Source organism: Schistocerca americana, chromosome 6 (assembly GCF_021461395.2).
Source record: "Schistocerca americana isolate TAMUIC-IGC-003095 chromosome 6, iqSchAmer2.1, whole genome shotgun sequence".
In the NCBI taxonomy this organism is placed as follows: Eukaryota; Metazoa; Arthropoda; class Insecta; order Orthoptera; family Acrididae; genus Schistocerca; species Schistocerca americana.
The window spans coordinates 628,960,128-628,986,206 of NC_060124.1; the positions used below are offsets into that span (position 1 = coordinate 628,960,128).

Consider the following 26,079-nt stretch of genomic DNA (forward strand, 5'->3'; position numbering starts at 1 on the left):
GGAGGTGTCTCGTCTGCAGGTGCCCGTGACCACACCGTCAGCGAAGTTGCCGCATTTATTGGGGTATCGACACAGAGCGTCTGCTGTGCCTACAGAGGCTACTGCACAACTCACAGCATAATAGAACAGAGGTCCTAACGAGATTCTAACTGACAGGGAGACGAGTGTCGCGCCTTTTCGACGATAATTTCGTACCTGACAAGAACTGCTGCATTTTCGAGATGAACATTGTAAAGAGAACTGCACGTAACGAACGAACGGTGTTTGGTGCCTCACAGAAGGCCGTCATTCAGAGCTGCACGTAAAGCTCAAAGTTGCAGCTCGAGTTACGCACTGTAATTGAGTCGACAACTTCACGAGCGGTCCGTCATTCGAGTATTATTCTCGATGACTTTTACCTCGATTGTCTTCTCACACAGTTGCCTTTCTCAAATTTTCTCGGTGCACAGGACCTGCTACACAATGCCAAATATTACAGTCTGACTTCTTCTCCGTCTACAAAATACCGAGGGCGGGAAGAGAGCTTTGTAGTATTTACACTACTAAATGATGTAACAACTCTTTGAAGAACCATTATGTTTTCGGTTGTTCTTTCTAACAATTACAACACAGTGTGAGGGTAGTGGTGTGTAGTATCTGTAAGTGGTTGTTCTTTGGTGGGCGACAATGCCCAGTGGCGCAGAGAGTCGCTAAGTAGAGGCAGTTGTCGAGAGGCTGTGGACGGTGTAGGCTGCGTGAGCCGAAGGCGGTTACGTAGCGAAGGATTTACCTCTGTGTTTAATAGTAGTGGCACAGTTTGATTAATAGTGTGTTTATGTTTGTGCAGTGTGAGAAGGGAAAAAAATTTAATTTTACCATTTCTTAATGCGTCTCCATCAGTTAGTACCACACCACTGCATGTAACAATGAACGAAATCTCGATATACACGGTCAACTAAAACAAGAGGAATGTAACATAATAATCATTAGTTAAGCCATATAATCTCCAAGGAGACGGGAGCTTATAATTGCATCTCTTGTTAATCAGAAAAACATATCCAAAAGGAATCTCAGAACAGATCAGAAGAGAATGACACCTTTCTTCAGCTCCTTTCAACCGTCCGTCTGGACGTCGTCATTCTGGGTGGCCCGTCTCATTCTCTGCCTTCTGAGACACAGCCGAGCCACGACGCAAAGCACGAGTGACGCCTACACTACAGGTGGCGACACCTGACCGCTATCGCACCCTGGTGACATTCTGTGCTAGCTTGGCTTGCTCCGACTCTGCACACTCGTGAAACCGGCACGAACACAGTGGAAAATTCTCTGCAGCCCAACCACCTAAGCAATAGTTTTACACTGACACCTTCCATCTGACCGTGAGGAAGAGGTGGAGCAACCGCGAGCTGCACACATTCGACGAGCCAAATGACACGGACTAGACAGTACCCAGTTGGAGTTGTACGGTTTGGTCCAGTGGGTCGTGATACTGCTCATTTTTGTACGACACGAGGTATCGAGTGTACTGGTGACCCAATGAGGTGTTTAATCTGCAGTATGTACCGTGACTTGAGCACTTTTGTTGAGGTTACTGTGAACATTAACAGTGTTTATTTCCACATTCTCAGTAACCAAACGTTTTCCTTCTGTGTATGTTCCTGATCAGTATGCTGTGGACCCTCCTGTCATTTGAGATGACAACAGCCATGTTCACAGGGCTGTAAGCATACATACCCAGTTTCATGAACATTCAATAGCCCTGCCACACCTTGACTTCTCCTCTATACCAGCCAGTATAAATCCCATTGGAGAATATGTGGGACTCATACAATGTAGGCTTTCACAGCCGGTGTTGTCTTCAGTTGAAACTTCCTGGCTGAGAGGCCGTGGTCGATGTATAAAATTTCCACCTGACGTTTCGTCTCCATCTGCGGGAGACGTCTTCTGAGGTCGACCGGCTACTGCCACTGAGGCACCATGTACTCTCGCATTTATAGAGCGCATAGAGGGCACCACCATTCGTCACGTGATGCCGACGGTATGCCTATCTTTGGGAGGCGTCATCATTCTCGATTAAGAGTAATTGATTGTCATTCTGCTGGCGCAACGTCGACATCCATATTTTGTCCAACTTTAAAACTTCCTCTTTTCTATTAAAGTTGTTATGGTGTTTGTGAATTTCTATTGCTTCTCTACACATGTGAGCATGATAATGGGATGTTCGTGCTAGAACGCTTGTCTCATTAAATTTAATTTCGTGATTCCCATCTCGAAAAACATGCTCAGCTACGGCCGATTTTTCGATGTGTCCTAAGCGGGTGTTTACACTTCTTTTCGTTGTTGAAATATATACTTGTCCACAACTGCATGGAATTTTGTATACCCCAGGTGTTGATAGGGGATGTCGGGCGTCTTTTGCAGTTCTTAAATATTCCTTAATCTTCTTGGTGGGTCTGAAGATTGTTTCGAACCCATACTTGGCCAGAACTTTCTCGATACGGTCCGTGACCCACCATGAAGTTTAAGGAATATTTAAGAAATGCAAAAGACGCCCGACATCCCCTAGCAACACCTGGGGTATACAAAATTCCATGCAGTTGTGGACAAGTATATATTTCAACAACGAAAAGAAGTGTAAACACCCGCTTAGCCGAACATAGAAGTAACTGTCGCTTAGGACACATCGAAAAATCGGCCGTAGCTGAGCATGTTTTTCGAGATGGGAATCACGAAATTAAATTTAATGAGACAAGCGTTCTAGCACGAACATCCCATTATCATGCTCGCATGTGTAGAGAAGCAATAGAAATTCACAAACACCATAACAACTTTAATAGAAAAGAGGAAGTTTTAAAGTTGGACAAAATATGGATGTCGACGTTGCGCCAGCAGAATGACAATCAATTACTCTTAATCGAGAATGATGACGCCTCCCAAAGATAGGCATACCGTGGGCATCACGTGACGAATGGTGGTGCCCTCTACGCGCTCTATAAATGCGAGAGTACATGGTGCCTCAGTGGCAGTAGCCGGTCGACCTCAGAAGACGTCTCCCGCAGATGGAGACGAAACGTCAGGTGGAAATTTTATACATCGACCACGGCCTCTCAGCCCAGAAGTTTCAACTGAAAAATATGTAGGACTATCTCAAATAGTGGTGGGAAGTAGCAATCGATATCCCCACATTTTTTGTAGCTCTTTGTTTTTTTTTTCTTTTCTTTCTTTTTTTTTTTTTTAATCTCATTTTGTTCGTTGCATTTGCTCGGGGCGGACGTCGTAAGACGTCCATTGAAGTTCGTTGTTGATCGATTAACTCAGTTTTTTATTACAGAGGGCAGCTAACCCTCTGGCCGAACACGCTGAGCTACCGTGCCGGCGTAGCTCTAGATGATCTGAGCATTGACGAGTGGCTCCGGCTGGGTTTGGCATACCTGAAACAGCGTCTGGACTCTCAGCCACTGTGAAGGTGTTAATGTGATGTCTTTATGGGGTGAGTAACTTTGTGTACGGTGCACTTAGAATGGCACTCTCTGCTGGCACACGCAAATGTTCACTTAGGTCGTATCAAAGCCAATCACAAACTTGTGAAACTTGAATTTCTGCTGATGTATAAGATATTCAAACAACTTGAGGGAGCACAGTCAGGAGATGTTTTAGGCAACCAATGACACGTAGCCAGGTGAACAGCCCTTCATTTTCGCAGCACAAATGCAGTAGGGCAGCATTGTGTGAGGAAGTTTAAAACCTCAATATGCAGGTCACATTCAGATAAACACTGTGATGATAGATGTCAAAAGTTATCAATAGCAAATACTAAATGGTGACGTCTCTAGAAATGGAAGTTTTTGCTTAAATTCCATTTAAAATCCAGCTCTCTCCCTCTCTCTCTCTCCTGAAACAACAGAGAGACAGAGTTAATGTTGCTTCCTCTCCTGCTGATAATTAATATTCACAATCAATAACTTCCGGTGTTCATCATCTTTGGTTGTGCAGTGGAGCTAGTATTTACTCTCTCTCTCTCTCTCTCTCTCTCTCTCTGTGTGTGTGTGTGTGTGTGTGTGTGTGTGTGTGTGTGTGTGTGTGTGTGTGTGTGTGTGTCCTTTTTGACCAGCATACCGAGGTTTTAAACTTCCTTGCACAGCACACTCTCATCTCTCATTGCATATGTGGCTCTCAAACGGTGGGGTGTGTGCCTATCGAAATATTGGCGGTTGTCAAACACGTCACCAGCTGTGTTCTAATAAGACATTTGAACAAGTACACTCTCGAATAGTACCAAATACGAGAGTCGAGGAAAAAAATATTTGGTTTTTGGTTCTCCAGCACTTTTCATTGAAGATAATTGAAGAAAACTTATTTTACAACATATTTTGGTAGCTGAGCTACTTTTCTATGTAGCTGCCACTCAAATTTAAATACCTGTCACAGACTCATTTGCCATCAAGTTGTTGAGCCAGTCACTACTGACCTCTTTCAGTTTGTTGTCATTACCATTGTGCTCTCAGCTCTCAGTTCTTCATTTTGTGAAAAATATCATAATCATTTCATGACCAGATCTGGGCTATGACGTCGCTGTTCAAAAGCTTTCCACGTAAACTGCCATGGCGACGCAGCAGAATGCGGCTGAACATTATCGTGAAGAACCACAGTGCTGCCGGAAAACAACCCATGCATCAGTTTTGATTTGCCTGGCACAGTCTCCGAAGGGTCTGACGGCAGGCTGCAGCATTTTTGGTCTCTCCTTTAACCCTACAGCCAACGAGCAGGATGCCCATTCAATCCCTAAACACTGTGGCTGTAGCCTTTCTGGTGATCAGAATTTGTTGATTTTTTTTTTTGTTTTGATGTAAATCACGAATGGTGCCATTTGAATGACACGCACTTTGTTTCTGTACTTTTACATGGAACCCACGTCTTGCAACCAGTGACAATGCGGTTACAAAAATCCCCACCATACTTGTTATGCTGTGTGAGAAATGTTGCTGCCAAATGTCAAGAATACCACCTGGTACACACTTTCTATAGCCGAAATCACCAGAATCAGTTTGATAAAATCCATGTGGTACACACTTTCTATAGCCCAAATCACCAGAATCAATTTGAAAAAACTGATCATGAAATTTCAGGAAAGTACAAGTTCAGTCCATCAAAAGTGGAACGTTTATGGCATCGAATTTTTTTCCTGGGTTTGTCAGTAGCAACTGCCAGTCTGGCTGATCGTTCTTCATCATAAATTTTCCTCTGTCTGCCACTAAATGTGATGCACAATTTTTGAACTAAAACTTCATTCAACACACTTCCATAATGTTTTGTTATGTGTTTATAAATTTCAATAGAGCAGACTTTTTGGCATTCAGAAACCACATTATGCTAAGAACCTCACACTTCATGATCATTACAAGGTGCTGTGACTATTGCCTACTTGCTGACACCATTTTCCATAGGTCAACTGCTTCCTGCGCTGGAATTTTCCTCTTTTGACTACATCCTACATTTTTATTCTACTCCTTCCCACTTTCTTCTGTGCTCTCACTGAACCTTCAAGAGCTGTTGTCAGAAATCCTTTTACTCATTTTATGTGTTCCGCTAAATCTCTTCCCCTTTTCTTAATGAAGTTTAGGAGATTTCTTTGCTTCTTTATGCTTTTCACTACCCCATTACTCCTCACTTTGCCCACTCATGTTGTTTTCTCCATTCTTCTTTCAACCTCACATCTCAAATTCTTTAAATCTCCCTCCCTCACACACACACACACACACACACACACACACACACACACACACACACACACACACTCTCTCTCTCTCTCTCTCTCTCTCTCTCTCTCTCTCTCTCTCTCTCTCTCTCTCTACATCTAGATCTACATCCACATAGATATTCTGCAAGTCGTCATATGGTGTGTGGCAGGGGGTGTTCTGTACCAATACTTGTCATTTCTGTTTCTGCTCTATTCGCAAATAGAGCAAGGGAAAAATGATTATCTACGTGCCTCCATATGAGCCCTAATTTCTCTATCTTATCTTCACGGCCCTTCACACAGAGTATATTACTGACAGTAGAATCGTTTGGCACCCTGCTTCAAATGTGGGTTCTCTACATCTTCTCAATAGTGTTTCTCGAAAATAACTTCACCTTTCCTCCAGAGATTCCCCTTTGAGTTCCTGAAACATCTCCATAACATTCACGTACAGTTCGAACCTACTGGTAACCAACCTAGCAGCCCACCTCTAAACTGCTTCGACGTCTTCCTTCAATCCGGCCTGATACAGATCCCAAACACTCGAGTAGTACTAGCTTCCTATATGCAGTCTCCTTTACAGGTGAACCACTCTTTCCTAAAATTCTCCCAATAAACTGAAGTCGACCATTCAGCTTCCCTGCCACAGTGATCACACACTCGTTCCACCTCGTATCACTTTGCAACGTTAATCCCAGATATTTAAATGACTTGACTGTGTTAAACACGACACTAGTAATACTGTATCTGAACATTACAGGTTTGATCTTCCTACTCATCCATATTAACTTACATTTTTCCACATTTTGGGCTAGCTGCTATTCATCACACCAACTAAATTTTGTCTAAGTCATCTTGCATCTTCATACAGTCACTGAACTTTGACAACTGTAGATTGCCACCCACCCTGTCCACGAAATCATTTACGTATACAGAGAACAACTGTCACACTTCACTGGGGCACTCCTGGAGAAACACTTGTCTCTGACAAACACTCACCGTCGAGGACAACATACTAGGTTCTATTATTTAAGAAGTCTTCGAGCCACTCACATATCTGTGAACTCATTCCATATGCTCGTACTTTTGTTAACAGCCTGCAAGGGGGTAGCGTGTCAAATTCTTTCTGGAAATCTGCATGTTGCCCACCATCCATAATTCTCAGTATGTCACGTGGGAAAAGGGCAAGCTGACTCACACAAGCGAAACTGTGCTGATCCGTGTACATAAGCTTCTCATTCTCAAGAAAGTTAATTATATTCTTCTTAAATTTATTATATTCTGTCTCTCTCGCCTTCAATTCCCAGCTTTCACAGCCATACAGAAAAACACTCTACACTCTCACTTGGTGGGATCATTAATTTTGTCACACGTTTAAAAATCATACAAATAAACAGTAAATGACACATGCTGTTTGTGTCATACTGGCACTGAAGACAATGAAGGTGTAAGACACAGTGGCGGGATTGGGGGTAGAATTGTGCAGCTCTCAGATCAAAACATTCTTTACTTTTTTTTGAAAGACCCTCTATTTCCCTGGATAAACTGAAAGAACCAGAGGATGTAGAGAGCTTCAGGGAAAGTATAAGGGAACAATTGACAAGAATGGGGGAAAGAAATACAGTAGAATAAGAATGGGTAGGTTTGAGAGATGAAATAGTGAAGGTAGCAGAGGATCAAGTAGGTAAAAAGACGAGGGCTAGTAGAAATCCTTGGGTAACAGAAGAGATATTAAATTTAATTGATGAAAGGAGAAAATATAAATATGCAGTAAATGATGCAGGCAAAAAGGAATAGAAACGTCTCAAAAATGAGATCAACAGGAAGTGCAAAATGGCTAAGCAGGGATGGCTAGTGGACAAATGTAAGGATGTAGAGGTGCATATCACTAGCGGTAAGATAGATACTGTCTACACGAAAATTAAAGACACCTTTCGAGAAAAGGGAAGCACTTGCATGAATATCAAGAGCTCAGATGGAAACGCAGTTCTAAGCAAAGAAGGGAAAGCATAAAGGTGGAAAGAGTATATAGAGGATATATACAAGGGCAATGTTCTTGAGGACTATATTATAGAAATGGAAGAGAATGTAGATGAAGATGAAATAGGAGATACGATAATGCATGAAGAGTTTGACAGAGCACTGAAAGACCTCAGTCGAAATAAGGTCCCGGGAATAGACAACATTCCATTAGAAATACTGACAGCCTTGGGAGAGCCAGGCCACATAAAACTCTACCATCTAGTGAGCATGATCTATGAGACAGGCGAAATACCCTCAGACTTCAAGAAGAATATAATAATTCCAATCCCATAGAAAGCAGGTGTTGACAGATGTGAAAATTACTGAAGTATACGCTTAATGAGCCCCGGCTGCAAAATACTAACACGAATTCTTTACAGACGAATGGAAAAACTGGTAGAAGCCAACCTTGGGGAAGATCAGTTTGGATTCCATAGAAATGTTGGAACACGTGAGGCAATACTGACCCTGTGACTTATCTTAGAAAACAGATTAACAAAAGGCAAACCTACGTTTCTAGCATTTGTAGACTAAGAGAGAGCTTTTGACAACGTTGACTGGAATACTCTCTTTCAAGTTCTGAAGGTGGCAGGGGTAAAATATAGGGAGCGAAAGGCTATTTACAATTTGTATAGAAACCAAATGGCAGTTATAAGAGTTGAGGGGCATGAAAGGGGAGCAGTGGTTGGGAAGGGAGTGAGACAGGATTGTAGCCTCTCCCCAATGTTATTCAATCTGTATATTGAGCAAGCAGTGAAGGAAACAAAAGAAAAATTCGGAGTAGGTATTAAAATCCATGGAGAAGAAATAAAAACTTTGAGGTTCGCCAATAACACTGTAATTCTGCCAGAGACAGCAAGGGACCTGGAAGAGCAGTTGAACGGAATGGACAGTGTCTTGAAAGCAGGATATAAGATGAACACCAACAAAAGCAAAACGAGGATAATGGAATGTAGTCGAATTAAATCGGGTGATGCTGTGGGAATGAGATTATGAAATGAGACACTTAAAGTAGCAAATGAGTTACTGATGATGGTTGAAGTAGAGAGGATATAAAATGTAGACTGGCAATGGCAAGGAAAGCGTTTCTGAAGAAGAGGAATTTGTTAACATCGAGTACAGATTTAAGCGTCAGGAAGTAGTTTCTGCAAGTATTTGTACGGAGTGTAGCCTTGTATGGAAGTGAAATGTGGACGATAAATAGTTTCGACAAGAAGAGAATAGAAGCTTTCGAAATGTGGTGCTACAGAAGTATGCTGAAGATTAGATGGGTAGATCGCATAACTAATGAGGAGGTGTTGAATAGAATTGGAGATAAGAGGAGTCTGTGGCACAACTTGACTAGAAGAAGGGATCGGTTGGTAGGGCATATTCTGAGACATCAAGGGATCACCAATTTAGTACTGGAGGGCAGCGTGGAGGGTAAAAATTGTAGAGGGAGACCAAGAGATGAATATACTAAGCAGATTCAGAAGGATGTAGGTTGCAGTAAGTACTGGGAGATGAAGAAGGTTGCACAGGATAGAGTAGCATGGAGAGCTGCATAAAACCAGTCTCTGGACTGAAGAGCACAACAACAACAGTAAAGTGGAAAAGTGAAGGGACACATACAGCACAAAAGCGTACAGGCTGACCTCGTCTGTTGACTGACAAAGACTGCTGACAGTTGAAGAGGGTCGTAATGTGTAATAGGCAGATATCTATCCAAACCATCACACAGGAATTCCCAACTGCATTATGATCCACTGCAAGTACTATGACAGTTAGGCAGGAGGTGAGAAAACTTGGAATTCATGGTGATAAGCCGCACATCACACCGGTAAATGGCAAACAACGCCTTGCTCGGTGTAAGGAGCATAAACATACAATGGACGATTGAACAGTGGAAAAACATTGTGTGGAGTGACAAATCACAGTATGCAATGTGGCGATCCGATGGCAGGGTGTGGGTATGGTGAATGCCCAGTGAACGTCATCTACCAGCGTGTGTAGTGGCAACAGTAAAATTTATAGCTCGTGGTGTTATAGTGTGGACGTGTTTTTCATGGAATGGACTTGCACCCCTTGTTGTTTTGAGTGGCACTATCACAGTACAGGCCTACATTGACGTTTTAAGCACCTTCTTCCTGCCCACTGTTGAAGAGCAATTCAAGGATGGCGATTTTATCTTTCGACATGATCGAGCAACTGTTCATAATGCACCGCCTATGGCAAAGTGGTTACATGACAATAACATCCCTGTAATGGACTGGCCTGCACAGAGTCCTGACCTGAATCCTATAGAACACCTATGGGATGTTTTGGAGCACTGACTTCATGCCAGGCCTTACTACTGCCATCGATACCTCTTCTCAGTGCAGTGCTCTGTGGTGAAGAATGGGCTGTCATTCCCCAAGAAACCTTCCAGCACCTGATTGGACGTTTGCCTGCAAGAGTGGATGGTGTCATCAAGACTAAGGGTGGGCCAACAACAAAGTGAATGCCAGAATTACCGATGGAGGGTTCCACAAACTTGTAAGTCATTTTTAGTCAGGTGTCCAGATACATTTGATCACATAGTCTGTCTTACAACCTGCCTCATAACTGCTTGACAGAAAGTCACCTCAATTTTCTGCTCGGTCTATGTGACTAAATAATCTTAATCGGGGGCCAGTAAGCTCTATCTCACACAGCAATCCACACCTTTTATTTCTTCGCTTATGCTGTTATTATCAATTATCGGCACTTCTGAGCACTAGACTTTCTCTCATCTCTCACAGTTGGTCCCGTTCAACTCGATGTATTTCTCTTTAACAGCAGCATTTCTCCTGGAAGCAAAGAAGTACTGAGTTTTGATGTCGTCTACTCAAATGCTCAACTCTTCTGCTTTCTTTTCTAGTCTGCCAAATACTTGTTCCAGTTCTTTCAATTTTCTGGACAACATGCAATCATCATAGGGATATGCTCGGTTTTGGTTCACATGGTTAAACAGAGTACCACATGGGTTATTGATCTTTCCCCTTCTCATCACTTTCTCCAACACTATGTTGAAAGGTAGTGCAGATAGTAGATCCCCCTGTCGTAACTCTTGGTTAACTTCAAATTTTTAGAAGAATTTCTTTCTATTTGCACTTGGCATTTCATGCTGGTGAGGACCAATTGTACCAATCTCATTAGTTTATAATGAAATTTCATACCCATTACAATCTGATATAGCTTCTTCCTTTTAAAGCTATTGTAAGCCTTTTTGAAACCTACAATGAGCTGATGTACATCCACATTATGTTCATAGTGCTTCTCCATTATTTGCCTTATAGTAAATATACAGTCAGTCACTGATCTGCCCTGTCAGAAATCACACTGATGGTCTCCAAGTATCTCTTCTGCAAATGGAATGAGTCTCACAGGAATGACTTTGGCTAAGACTTTGTACACAACATCAAATAAGGCGATACCACAGTAATTTTCACAATCTGCTTTCTCCTTCTTCTTATAAATCGGGCAAATAATGGCCAAGTTCCACTGGTCTGACATCACTTCTTTTTCTCATATTTCAAAGATCAGCTGGTGGACAGGGTGTGTCAGATGTTCACCACCACCTTCAGTCATCTCTGCTGAAATGTTATTGTTCTCCGAGACCCCATTATTCTTCAGGCTTTTAACTGGCAACCTAATTTTCTCTACTATTGTTGTGGGTGCAAATATTTCATCCTAGCTACCACTGTGCATGGCCGACTGTGCCCTGTTTCATTTTCTTCCAGTATTACTACAGTGAAATCTCTCTATGATATTTTTTTTCAAGGGAACACGAATTCTCAACACTGCATCGAGGTAAACACTGTAAAGGTGAAGACTTCTAATTGATGATTATAAAAGTTGAGTCAAATTTTACTGAGGTTATACTACATAAGAAGACAGTAAATAGTAAAAATTAAAAAAGAATTAGCTACAAATAATTACTTTAATAATGAACTTGTAAAATACAACTTGTCAGACTTTCGCAAAAATCTATGAACTGACACAAATTGAACATCCTGTACCCAGGGTTCTTTGAAGTAATCAAGCAAACATGTTTGCTTCCTATTTCCTCTGGGCTGTATTAGAACCATTTCTTGCTCCAAATGAGAAAGTTGTGCTATTGTTGTACCCGAGGGGTCATCATAAATCTTCTGAATGTTTTGAATGTTTCAAATCCTTCAGCCACCTTTGTATAAATGGATCTTCAGGCCCCAGATTCCTTCTTCCCATCCAGGGTGAACCCAAAAACGTTTGTTTTTTTCATCACAGTCATTGACATCATCATCCTGCCCTCATCCTAATGGTTACAGGCACTGCCAGGGAAATATTCGAAAAACGGCTACGTCTACCGTGTGTAAATTTATGGCCTGTGTGGTTGTGTGTACTACTGCTGGAAGAAGAGTAAATGCTCAAAAGCTAGGATGAATGTTGTTGCTTTTAAGTGTTTCTATGTTCCACATACCAATCTGTTAGACCGTAGGTAATTGCCTTTCCCTTATTTTACGTATTGCTCCATCCTGGAATTTCCATTATTGTTATAAATTTAGATAAAGTGTCCTTGAGCAAACAACCATTATAATACAAAACAGTTGGGTCATAATTCAGAACAGTAATAAAATAATTTTGTGCTAGCTACGTAACAGAACAACAATTACTTTAAAAAATAGGAACCTCAAGGTCACACCTGTCAGAAATTTTTAATTCAAATGAATTATGTTACGAAAAATCACTAATTCTCCTTCCATTTTCACATTTTATTCCATCTAGTGTAAACACGCAGATTCGTGCCAGGGATACCCTGTGTGTACTGTGTAATTGGTTGACGTGAACCAATCTGCAGTTCCAAACACGTATGCCTGCAGTGCACCTCAGGTGTATAGTGTAATTGAGGTGGAGTGTTAAACACACCGTACAGCTGTTCACCATTTGCTCACACGAAAAACAAAAAAAACAGTGCCGACGAGACAAACGACAAGCACAATGTGTGTCACATCTCACATCACGCGGGCACTGACGCTGACGTGTGGCTCACGCCCAGTGTGACCTTTCAGAGCTTGTGCAAGTACACAGGACGGGAAATGAAGCACCTCCACCAAAGGCTTAAATGCTATGAGGAGAGAAATAATTGGTTAGGGTTCCAAAAATATGAATGTTACATGGAGGAAAGTGTTGTACAGAGTAAACATACTAAAGAGGAAACTTTAGCAGTGGGCAAACGGGCTTTTCGTCGGGACTGGAAAAGAAAGACAGAACACGGGTGAAACATTATCTGAGGGAAAGTTATAAAGAGGTTTCCGTATATCTCTGATCAGCAGTTTACTAAAATATTCAGCCCACCATTCTAGAATCTGTTCTTCTCCTCCTATAAAATTTCCTCCTTTAGCACTGCAGAATACAGTACACGAATAAAAGCCTTTATTTAGTTCACGAACCCTTTCATAGAATTTTCTTACTTCTTCGCCGTTACATTTTTATTCTAGCTCCATACTTCGTGTCTTCTCTGATTTTCATTTCTTTCTTCTGTTGATTCTGTTTACTTCCTCCCTTTCCTTTGTGAAATCTTCCGTATTAGATTTTGTTGCCCTGTTTATCATTTTCTTTCTTGCCTCATTTCCCTCTGTCATTTTCTTTTTACAGTCTTCTTCAAACCATCCTGACACTTAACAGAGTTGGTACGAGGGTGAATCAAATACAAATGGGATTTTTGTTCCTGAGCACCAACAGTTGGTAGGACCGGACCTGTGCTGCTAGTATTGTCGGGTGGTTCCGTGAGGAGCAGGGAGAGCCGGCTATCGCATACCTCCGACAGCTCCGTCCGTAATGCGCAAGATATCTGAGTGACAGGTCTACCTCTCCACTGCGCGATGCATAATTATTACAAAAATTCTTGCTCGTGAAAGAGTTAGAGTGATAGAAATCTTCCAGAGACTGATTGCACAGTTCGGTGATCAAATACTGTCAAGGATGCGTGTGTTTGCTGGCATAAAGATTTTGAGGAAGAATGGGAACGTGTGGAAAATCAGCAATACGATCATCATCCTCGGACCAGTATTACAAACTGAGACATTTGTGCAGTTCGATACATTCTCGAAGGCGACCGATAGGTGAGAGTATCAGAAATAAGTTACGGGAGCTTTCGAGTGATCGTCACAAATTACCTACAGCTCCGGAAAGTTTGTTCCACATGGGTACCTCACCTTTTGATCAAAAATCAGAAGCTGACACATTCGGAGGTCTGTCAAAGTCTTACAGCAAGGTTTGAGAAATAAAGTGATGCACTTTTCAGTCGGATCGTCAGCTGTGACCTGTGTGTCGGTCCACCACTGCACTCGCACATCCAGACGGGCCAGTAAGGAGTGTTGGAGGAAGGGGGAGGAAGCCCCAGGGAAAGACAGGGCTCAGCTGTCAGCTGGCGTGGTTCTTTCCACCATTTTTCATTTTTACCGGTAAGCCATTTTGCTCACTGCATTTTTACACGAGCAATGCACAATCGGTGCTGCACGCTACTGTGAGCTGCCGAAGAAGGTGAGGGCTGCGTATCGCTTCAAAAGACGAGGTCGACCGCTTTGACAGATCGTCGTCCTCTGTGACAGTGCTGGACCCGATACTGCAGCTCTGGTGATCTCCAAATTACAGAAAATGCACTGGACTTAACTTAGTCGTCCTCCTTACAGCCCGCACCTATCACAATGTGATTTCAATTTATTTAGACAGCTTGAAAAAAGCTCTAGGAGAGCACCAATTTGAAGATGACGGGGGTGTGGAGGAATCCGTGCGCAGTTGGCTTCTGACGTGACCAGCTGCATTCTATAATGCTGCAATAAAGAAACCTTCCTTCTCCCTGGGAAAAATGTACTTCTAAAGCAGGGAATTATGTGGAAAAATAAATTGTAACTGCCTTTTTTTCAATAAATGAATTTTTTAAAAATAAAATCTGATTTATATCGACTCAGCCTTGTACCTATAAATAGTGAGGAATGACTTACTGGAAGGCGAGAGAGATGAGGCGAGGCCGGTGCGGGCAGAGCTGGTTGCAGTGCAGTTCACACAGGTTGTGCAGCTCTCCGAGATCTGCAAACGTCGTGGCCTCCTCCTCGGGTGCCACGTCAAAGAGGCGCAGCTGCAGTTTCTCGAGAGAGCTGGCGGCCTCTTTCAGCACGGGAACCACACATCTGTCAGCAAGTGACACACTTTAAGCTTTTTAAAAATTTTTATTATACGGGATGTACAGAAATACCAAAATTTCCAATACCGGCTGTATTAGAGTGGAAAACATATTTTAGGTATTTATTAAGTGGACAACCTTACACTGTGTGTGCCCTAATTTTACGTCTGTGCAGATGAACTGTAAATAATGTCAGCTCCAGACATCAGCAAGGCACGACGGTGAATAAAACACTCCACCTGCCGTGGCAGAGCACTTTTTCTTTGGGATGTCGCAGCTCAGTGGTGGCTTGAAGGACGAGGAGTGAAAAGAAGTGTGCAAGAAAGTCAACAGAGAAATCAAATGATGAAAGTTGTTAGAACTGTCACTCAGTCATTGGCTAATATCAAAGCAAGACTTATGTATGTTGAGACTTCCTGAGATCTGTTCACCTAGAGTGTCACTGAAGTTGTACACAGAGAAGAAGTGAACATATAATACAGAAGATTTAACGATACACTGTTTACATCTTTGTGTAAATAGTTGACGTACATCTGCACTCTCTTACAGACTGAGTAATTTTTCCTCCTATCTATGTAATTATGTAGTTATGTAGTTCTCAATTCGTTCAAGCAATCAGTCATTCATAATAGGAAACACAATCATATCTCAGTCACTCAAATGATTCAGAAATTTTACTTGTTAGAATGAAATCAGGCGATGATTCTTCTTCTCTGCAGGCTCGTGCTTTGTGGCAGTCTGCTAATCTGTACAAATAAAATGCCTCGTAATTTTGGGAGCGTTGTATAATCAGTCGGGAAACCGCAGATTATGCGGATATTTGGCTTTGATGAAGTTTAACCTTCTGAAGAAGTAATGGAGCTCTTGGATTATTAAATGCAGGTTCGTATCCAGTCTTTCGGAAGGTCCCTTCTGATTAACAACTACGCAATATATTGATGGATATCATTAATTCTCAAATGTCAAATACACACCTTTTGTATAAAGGAGCAATATATATATATATATATATATATATCCCTTTTAATCGTACAATTTCGTATCAGTTATCTTTTGTCATAAATTTCAATATTCAGATTACAATTCTTCAAACAAAGCTCAGGCTAATCGGCACGAAGACAATCTCGGAAGCTTTTTCTGACAACCACCAGAGAGAGTACTACAAAGATTAATTATGTGCTCATGGCATAGCTATTGTATGAAACTACTTTGCGCATGGATTCTGGAAGTATGAAGATAGAAAGTTAGTAAACATCATTCAAGGGTAGAATTGTATCAGAATAATTCATCGAATATAAAGAGGTATTACAACCTCGACCTTCTGCAGGAGGAGTCGAAGTCACACGGCCAGAAGTAGTGGCACTGTGCAGCATTTCCACAGCGTCGAGAGAGCTACGAGAAGGCAAGCATCGGGCTCAAATGAGACAAAGGTGATCGCGTGAAGCATCAGAATGACAGACAGAACTATAAACAAGGACTCGGTTACTACCGACAACCGGAGACCATTTTATTTCACTTCAGAACATGAAACTAACATGACGCTTGAGAATTATAGATTTTTGGGCAGGGAGAAACAAAATTAAAAGACATTCCTAAAATAAACACATTCTTGAGCAAAGTATTATGGAATGATCAATGTACAGTTGAAATGTTAGTGTGGTTGGGCACTGGTGAAGTCAATGAATGTGAATGGAAGAAAATGATCACAGTACACAAGGATCTGTAGTGTAGCTATAAGCCTAGGCTACTTTGGAATGTCACAGTTTGGTTGCAAGATGGTGAAGCCAACAAATGTGAATCAAAGAAAACTCACTGTGATGACAAACACATATGTAGCATAGCCTGAAGTTTATGTTAATGTGGAATGTTTAATTAATTGTCAGTTGGGGAAGCCATCAAATGTGAATGGAAGAAAACTGGCTGCCGCGGCAGACTGATCTGTAGTGTAGCCCAAAGTCTAAGTCACATCTGAATGTGGGAGTTTAAATAATAATCTCAAAAACGTAGCGTGGTTTTTGTTTTGTTTTGGAATGCTCCATTTTCCAAGGTCGTGATTTCGCAGGAGCCTAAAAGAACAGCTTAAATATTACACAGCATTAAATTTCATATGTCAGCATTCTGCACACCTATATTTCATTATACCGCCCTGTATTTTCAGTTACTCACCATGATTACATTTATCATACGCTTTTGTCTCACTGGTTCCCATATTTGATCTATTTCTCTTAAAAGATACTTTTCAGTGCACTGCTTAGCAATTTTGGTGATTTATATAAAATGACGTACTTCTTACAATATAGCAGAGATGCTGAGTTGCAGATAGGCACAACAAAAAGACTGTCACAAAATAAGGCCTTTGTAAAAATAGACAGACACACACACACACACACACACACACACACACACACACACACACACACATGCACGCACGCACGTGTCCACAGTCTCTTCAGCTTCCTGGATTTTTCATTGTTCGATGTACTTCTTACCTACATGTCAGTGCCTAAAATCTGATTTTGATATATGACAATCTCTTTTAATTGGATTCAGATATATTCTTAAGTTTTATCACACTGCCCCACACACTCTCTCTCTCTCTCTCTCTCTCTCTCTCTCTCTCTCTCTCTCTCTCTCTCTCACACACACACACACACACACACACACACACACACACACATCTTTCCCTGCTAATGAAGTTCGTGTGTGTGTGTGTGTGTGTGTGTGTGTGTGTGTGTGTGTGTGTGTGTGTGTGTGTGTGTGTGTGTGTGTGTGTGTGTGTGTGTGTGTGCACGTGCGCGTGTGAAGGGGGATTTTGCTTGGTAAGTATATTTTTAATTTTTTGCGTTTTAAGAAGAATGTCGTGGATTTATTTGATATAGCAGAATGTGATTCAGTTGTATACCTAAATATATGAGTGTCAGGGCCAGTGAATGCTGTGTGTCTGATGCTCATAGGTTGGCAATGTGTCAGTTATGCATGTACATCAAGTGATGTTTTCAGTAACAGTTTTTGCAGCATGTTTTGCTTTCTTGGTACTGAGGACAGAATTCTAGTTATATAGGTCAAGTGGAGGTTTCAGTGCCAATTTTTGTAGCAAGTTTTGCTTCCTTAGTATCGTGGACTTCTTTCTAGCTATGTGGTCAATTGAAGTTTCCAATACGAGAATTTGTAGTGAGGTTTGGATTTTTGGTTAGACTTTTTTGATACATTTTCTTACAGATTTACTCATTAATTGGTATTATAAAGCTCGGTTTACCTAAACAGGTTAATAAAAAATGACAATACCAAATTGTGTGGGTTTTTGTGGCCTTCATGCAATGTAGATGTTATTGATTCCTGTGTATTATTTTGCTTGGGTATGTGAGTTAACACAGAAAGTCATTTGTTTTGTTTATCACTACCCAAAATCCCCTAATTCCTACGTGTTTCCTGTTACTTTCATGTTATTCTTTAAATTACTATAATCAAATTTTGTATTTGTTTTTGTTTTGTTAATTTACTGAGTTTGTCAATGTGGTGGACAGAGGTAATATGGCTAAGTATGCTATATTCGTGACTTCTTGGATCAAAGGTGACAGCCAGTAATGTCTCGACATTTCCACTGTCCACATTTCTCGTAAATTTTAACGACTATAACTCTGAAAGTAAGTTTCATGAAATTAGTAATTTTTGTCCCAGGTTGCTTTATGGAAATACTGTTTTGTATGCTTATTGCTTCAGCACTTAAAGGTAATTAGTAATACTTTTAGCTTAACAAATCCAGAAATTAAAAGAGAATCAGCAGACTTATTTTAAAGTTATTTGTTGCTGTTTAGTAAAACATTGCACCCGCCACAACGGAGCCTCACTGTGAAGGCTGTTCTCAAACATGGGATGAGATAGATGGAAATTGCCTAACTATTGTCAAACAATTGGAAACTGCTTTGAATATGTGTGTTGGGAGAGCTCCCCAGAGTTTTGTACCAGAGGTAACAAAGTTACCTCCAGCACTATCCTCTCCTGTCTCCTCTACAGAAGACTATTCATCCACTCGGCTGTGGGTGACGTGTCAGTGGGAGGGCTAGGCAACATTTCCAGGGGAGAAAGGAACCAGGAAGAACTCCGTGTGTTAGACCCATCTCAATAACAGACAAGTTCAAAATGCTGACTTCCCCTGAAACTACACTCAGCCAGTGAGACTCACTTTCACTGTCGGAAACCTGTTCTGTCTCAGGTCAAGAGAAGGGAAATGTGAAAGTGTACAGTCTATCACTAATTTGTAGTTCAAATGTATGGCAAATAATGGTACCTGTTAGGGAAATGTCAGCTAGGGATGTAAAGGAAGATAAGATTCACCTGCCTGGGGGGTCTCATTCAGCATACCGAAGAGGCTAGTCTGGCAGCCGTTGACAAAATGAGGTACAACCGAGAACCGGTTGTGGTGGGTGTTGGAACAAATGATGCCTGTCATCTTGGCTCCGAGGTCATACTCAAATTATCCCAAGCAGATGGCAGGAAAGGCTGAGGAGACCATCCTTGTTCAAAGGTCACGGTTTACAGCACTGACCCCAGAACTTACTGTGGCACCACAGTTCTGAATGGAGTGGAAGGGTCGAATGACAGGCTTCAAAGGTTCTGAAACTTTCTGGAATAGCAAGATAACATCGAGAACTGTACGGTCCCCCTAAATGGATAAGAAATGCACTACATATCAGAGGCTGCTACCCAGGTAGCTGAATGTGTATTGAGTGCACCCAAGGGCTTTTTAGATTAGGTAACCCAATATTCACTCCAGACAATGACAGATGTAGGGGACGCAGAAGTGTCCGTATAAGATTCAAAGAAATGCCTCGTACAGGTGAGAGTCTTAAAATCCTACTGATTAATTGCAGCAGGATTCAGATGAGAGTGACTCACATAATGCTAGGTGCAGAAATCCGGTTAAAACCGGAAACTGATGGCAGTGAGATTTTTGTGAAAACTTTAAATGCGTATTGAAAGAGTAGGCTAATGTAAATGGATGTAGTGTATTTCTCATAGTAGATGAGAAGAATACAGTTTTATAAGTGGTGGGCATGGCAGGGTACCCTGCAAAACATTATTAAACCACCTACTTCATACTGTCTGGAAGACCAGTCACGATAGAAATATATTGGATATAACAATAATAAATAAACCTGAGCTCTTTGAGGATTTACACATAGGCCAGTATCAGTGACTGAGGCAGCTGTAGTAACAATGATTAGCAAAATACAAAAAGCACCAAAATGAGTAGAAACATTCACAAATTCAGTAAACTAGATAGAGATGACGTAGTGCCATATCTCAGTAAGGAACTCAAAACATTGAGCTCTAGTGAGAATACTGCAGACAAACTGTGGCTTAGGTTTAAAAAAATAATTGCCCATAAATTTGACAGATATGTACCTAGTAGAGCAGTTCATTTTCTTTAAACATTGGGCTACGGACAGAGAGGCGCTACAAATTTGGCTGCCAAGAGAGCAATGACTACCGTCACAGAAATTTATCGAAGGCCTGTCGAGAAACCAAAAGAAATTCAGATCGCGAGTAAAGGCTGTTGCTGGTATGTCTCCAGACACTCGTGGGCACGACAGGGACTGAGACTGAGAGTAGCAAAGCAAAAGCAGAAATGCTTAACTTGATTTTCAAATGTTCTTTTACAAAGGAAAATCTACGGGTGCTGACTCAATTTAATTCTTGCACCACTGCAAAGATAAGCAATATAGATTTCAGTGTCAGTGGTGTTGAAAAATAACTGAAATCACTAGAACTGAACAAATCTACAGGGCCTGACGGAATCTCCATCAAATTCCATATCAGACCTGTGGCTAATTTACAATAATCTATCGCAGATCACTCAAACAAAAACCTGTGCCCTTAGTTGGGAGAAAGCACAGGACACACACTTCCACAAGAAGGATGGCAGAAGTGATCTACAAAACTACCATCCAATATATTTAGCATCCATCTGCTGTAGAATCTTAGAATATATTCTGAGTACAAATGTAATGCTGTATGTTGAACAGAATGACCTCCTCCATCCCAACCAGCATGGATTTTGAAATCATTGATCGTGTGGATCCCAACTCATACTTTTCTCACAGGAAATCTTAAAAGCCACAGATCGAGGCAGTCACGGAGATGCAACATTTCTCAATTTCCAAAAAGCGTCTGACTCAGTACCGTAGCTATCCTTATTACTGAAAGGATCATTGTATGGGCTGTGAAGTGAAAGTTGTGAGCAGGCTGAGGAATTCTCGGGAGGGAGGACACAGTGTGCTATCTTGATGGAGAGTCACTGTCAGGTGTTGCAGTAACTCAGGGTGTGCCCCACAGAAGTGTGTCCAGACACTTCTGTTCATGTTGTATATTAATGACCTTGAAGACAATATTAACTGTAATCTCAGACTTTTTGCAAGTGATGCAGTTATCTATAATGAAATACTATCTGAAAGAAGCTGCATAAATAATCAGTAAGCTCTTGACAAAATTTCAAAGTGGTACAAAGATTGGCAACTTGCTCTAAATGTTCAGAAATGTAAAATAGTGGACTTCGAAAAACAGAAAAAATGTAGTATCCTATGACGAAAATATCAATGAGTCACTGTTGGAATCGGCCAAATCATACAAATACCTGGGTGTAACACTTTATAGGGATACGAAATTGAATGATCACATAGGCTCAGTAATGAGTAAAGAAAGCAGGCAGTAGAGTTCAGTTTATTGGTAGATTACTGGGGAAGTGCAATCAGTCTATAAAGGAGATTGCTTACAAATCATTTGTGCGACCTATTCTAGAATATCGCTCAAGTGTGTGGGACCTGTACTACGTAGGATTAACACGAGATGCTGAACGTATACGGAGAAGGGCAGAATGAATGGTCACAGGTTTGTTTGAGCCGTAGCAAGAGACTGTCACAGAGATGTTGAAAGAAGTGAACTGGCAGGCTCTTGAAGTGAGACATAAACCATACCAGGAAAGTCTACTGAAGTTCTAAGAACTGGCTTTAAATGCTGACTCTAAGAATATACTACAATGCCTTACATATCACTCACACAGGAAGATTTTCACTGTACAGCGGAGTGTGCGCTGATATGAAGCTTCCTGGCAGATTAAAAAGGTGTGCCGGACCGAGACTCAAACTCGGGACCTTTGCCTTTTGCGGGCAAATGCTCTACCAACTGAGCTACCCAAGCACGACTCACGCCCCGTCCTCACAGCTTTACTTCTGCCAGTACCTTGTCTCCTACCTTCCAAACTTTACAGAAGCTCTCCTGCAAACCATGCAGAACTAGCATGGAGTGTGTGCTGATATGAGACTTCCTGGCAGATTACAATGGTTCAAATGGCTCTGAGCACTATGGGACTCAACTGCTGAGGTCATTAGTCCCCTAGAACTTAGAACTAGTTAAACCTAACTAACCTAAGGACATCACAAACATCCATGCCGGAGGCAGGATTCGAACCTGCGACCGTAGCGGTCTTGCGGTTCCAGACTGCAGCGCCTTTAACCGCACGGCCACTTCGGCCGGCTGCAAAAGGCAAAGGTCCCGAGTTTGAGTCTCGGTCTGGCACACCATTTTAACCTGCCAGGAAGTTGCAAGATCAGAATAATTACAGCATGCACAGAGGCATTAACAATCATTCTTCCTGCACTCTGTACAAGAGTGGAACAGGAAGAAACCCTAATAACAGGTACAGTGGGAGGTACCCTCTGCCAAGCACCTCACAGTGATTAGTGAAATCTTGATTAGATGTAGATGTACGTTAGTGATGCTAAAAGTGCTGGGCACTATCTGGATTCTGACTGCCTCTGAACTGAGAATTTAAATTCAAAACAGTTGTGTGTGCGTGCGCAAACTACTGCAAGACCGCCTTACATTGATTTCGAGTCTGGACAATGGCTAGATTGCAGAGATGAAATTAGCTTCCACACTGCCACAGAGAGGAGAGGGACAGATATAGAAGAGATAAAAGGTTTCACACTTTATGCAACACCATCCATAACTTATCAAGCACCTCTCGTCGAGCTTGTAGTCGACACTGGAATGTATGTGCCAGCCAGCTAACTAATGGGCTGCTTCAAGTACAGACTACACAAACCTGCAAAGCTCAGATCCAGCAAAAATGTCTATTGGCACAGCTTTACCTTTCTTAGTAGATATGACACAGCTGATGAGGTAAGCTCTGTTGCCTCATCTCTGAGACAACTACATGCTCTCATTAATACAAGGGTTGCCCAGAAAATAATGCAAAGCATTTTATTTTTTCAGCCAGAAACAATGCTACAAATGCAAAACATTACATACGTATTATTTGAAGTCTCCCGAGAGAGTGTGCCAAGTTTCAGTCACTTCCGACAGATAGCGTAGCTTCGGGACAGTTTCAGAATGGCGTCTGTAGGTGACAGACGTTACGAGTGATGTGCCATCATCGAATGACTCGCTGCAGGAAAAGAAATTGTGGGGAATACTCAAAAACGCTTGTCCAGAGTTTAAGGAGCACCTGCTGTTGACAGAAGTACAGTCAGTTGTTGGGCACTGAGGGTGAAGTGACACGAAGGCAGTTCGGCAGAGCTCCACGATTTTCAGCGGTCGGGGAGACCGTTGACAGCTCTCGCACCTGACCTAGCCCCCTCGCACTTCCACTTGTTTGGGCCATTAAAGGATGCAATTCGTGGAAGACATTTTGAGGGCAATGAGGAGACGATTCAGACAGTGAAGCACTGGCTCTGGCCCCAGAACAAGGATCGGTACCGACAGGGCACACACGCCCTCGTCTCGTGCCGGAGGAAGGCTGTAGAACAGGATGGAGATTACATAGAAAAATAGGGTGTGTAGATTAAGGAAAGGCAAACCTACGTTTCTAGCATTTGTAGACTTACAGAAAGCTTTTGACAATGTTGACTGGAATACTCTCTTTCAAATTCTGAAGGTGGCAGGGGTAAAATATAGGGAGTGAAAGGCTATTTACAATTTGTATAGAAACCAAATGGCAGTTATAAGAGTTGAGGGGCATGAAAGGGAAGCAGTGGTTGGGAAGGGAGTGAGACAGGGTTGTAGCCTCTCCCTGATGTTATTCAATCTGTATATTGAGCAAGCAGTGAAGGAAACAAAAGAAAAATTCGGAGTAGGAATTAAAATCCATGGAGAAGAAATAAAACGTTTGAGGTTCGCCGATGACATTGTAATTCTGTGAGAGACAGCAAAGGACTTGGAAGAGCAGTTGAACGGAATGGACAGTGTCTTGAAAGGAGGATATAAGATGAACATCAACAAAAGTAAAACGAGGATAATGGAATGTAGTTGAATTAAGTTGTGTGATGCTGAGGCAATTAGATTAGGAACTGAGACACTTAAAGTAGTAAAGGAGTTTTGGTATTTGGGGAGCAAAATAACTGATGATGGTCGAAGTACAGGGGATATAAAATGTAGACTGGCAATGGTAAGGAAAGCATTTCTCAAGAAGAGAAATTTGTTAACATCGAGTATAGATTTAAGTGTCAGGAAGTCGTTTCTGAAAGTATTCGTATGGAGTGTAGCCATGTATAGAAGTGAAACATGGACGATAACTAGTTTGGACAAGAAGAGAATAGAAGCTTTCGAAATGTGGTGCTACAGAAGAATGCTGAAGATTGGATGGGTAGATCACATAACTGATGAGGAGGTATTGAATAGGATTGGGGAGAAGCGAAATTTGTGGCACAACTTGACCAGAAGAAGGGATCGGTTGGTAGGACATGTTCTGAGGCATCAAGGGATCACCAATTTAGTATTGGAGGGAAGCGTGGAGGGTAAAAATCGTAGAGGGAGACCAAGAGATGAATACACTAAGCAGATTCAGAAGGATGTAGGCTGCAGTAGGTACTGGGAGATGAAGAAGCTCGCACAGGATAGAGTAGCATGGAGAGCTGCATCAAACCAGTCTCAGGACTGAAGACCACAACAACAGCAACAGATGAAACACCATTATTTTTTGTGTGTAATTCTCATTACGTTCAATAAAGAGTTGTTGAAGAAAAAAAAATGTGGTGCATTACTTTCTGGGCAACCCTCGTAAGTCGACGTGGAAGGAATCGTGCAATAGAAGGCAGGACCCGACCTAAAAATAGTACAAATCAATGCAGTCCAACCAGTTTTATTCCAAATACCTTAGTATGGGGGTATGCTGGAATGGTAGAGTGGTGATTCTGAAGTTTAACGATGTTGCTTACTTAGCCTCATAATTGTGTGACACACTACTGATCCTCGTGTTAGCACATTGACGAGATATCTCTGAGGAAGACGGAGGTGAAAAATTGGCTCAGTCAGTCATCCAACACTCCCTATTCCAGTGCTGTCACCCTATCAGGGGCCAGGCCTTCTGTGAAAGCAGCCACGCCATTTACCAGCTCTGTTGCAACCACTCCACAGCTTCTCATATCAGTACGACTACCAGCCAGCTGTCCACCGGGAGGAACGGCCACTGCCAAACTGTGGCCGAGAGCGAAGTGGACCGCCCTGGGGCACGGCGTGCAGCTGAACATAATTTGCTCGATTTCGACGCCTGCATCATTACCTGGGGCATCTGGGTCCTCCCATTCACTACCAGCCTTTCCGAACTGTGCTCCTGTAACTATCCCAAACTCAACCTACAGTAACATACTGTTCCTGCACTCTGTATCCGACAGTTTCCACTCCCCTACATTCTGTTATCTCCTCTCCATTCCCATCTCCCACCCTCCTTGTTTGCTATTCTCTGCCATTACACCTGCCCACGTTTCCTCGCTCCTCTCCTCGTTTGCTCCTTGTTTTCCCTACCTACCTGTCCCACGACCTCCTAACGCCGCACTCGTCAGCATTCGAGTCCCCACTCACTCCGCTAGGCAGCGTTCGTCTCTCTCTGCACTCGTACACTACCGCCCCTTCCACTTCCTTGCCCCTCCAGATTGTCGCTCGTATCCCACATCGCAGTCGCATTCCGGCCCGAGAAACTGAAGTCGGTGGTCGTGTCTGCGTGAGGTATGCTTTCTTGTACGTACGAATGGCATGTGTCTCTCCTTTACTGATGATGGCTGTGGCTGAAAGCTTTATATAAATGTCTTTAAATTGTGCTCGTCTGTAACTTAATATGTCTTCTTTACGGTAAGTAGCAATCTGTCTTTTCCTACATTGTCGATATTCCTACCCTGAGTTTCCA

At 42.1% G+C, this 26,079-nt stretch overlaps 1 protein-coding gene across 1 annotated transcript in view; it reads right to left on the reverse strand.

Moving 5' to 3' along the window:
• Positions 1 to 26,079, reverse strand: part of LOC124619757 — a 71,193-nt gene that overhangs the window by 16,325 nt on the left and 28,789 nt on the right. Inside the window, exon 3 of the mRNA XM_047146336.1 lies at positions 14,722 to 14,907. Within this exon, the coding sequence (XP_047002292.1) occupies positions 14,722 to 14,907 (186 nt within the window). The remainder of the gene's footprint in view (positions 1 to 14,721; positions 14,908 to 26,079) is intronic.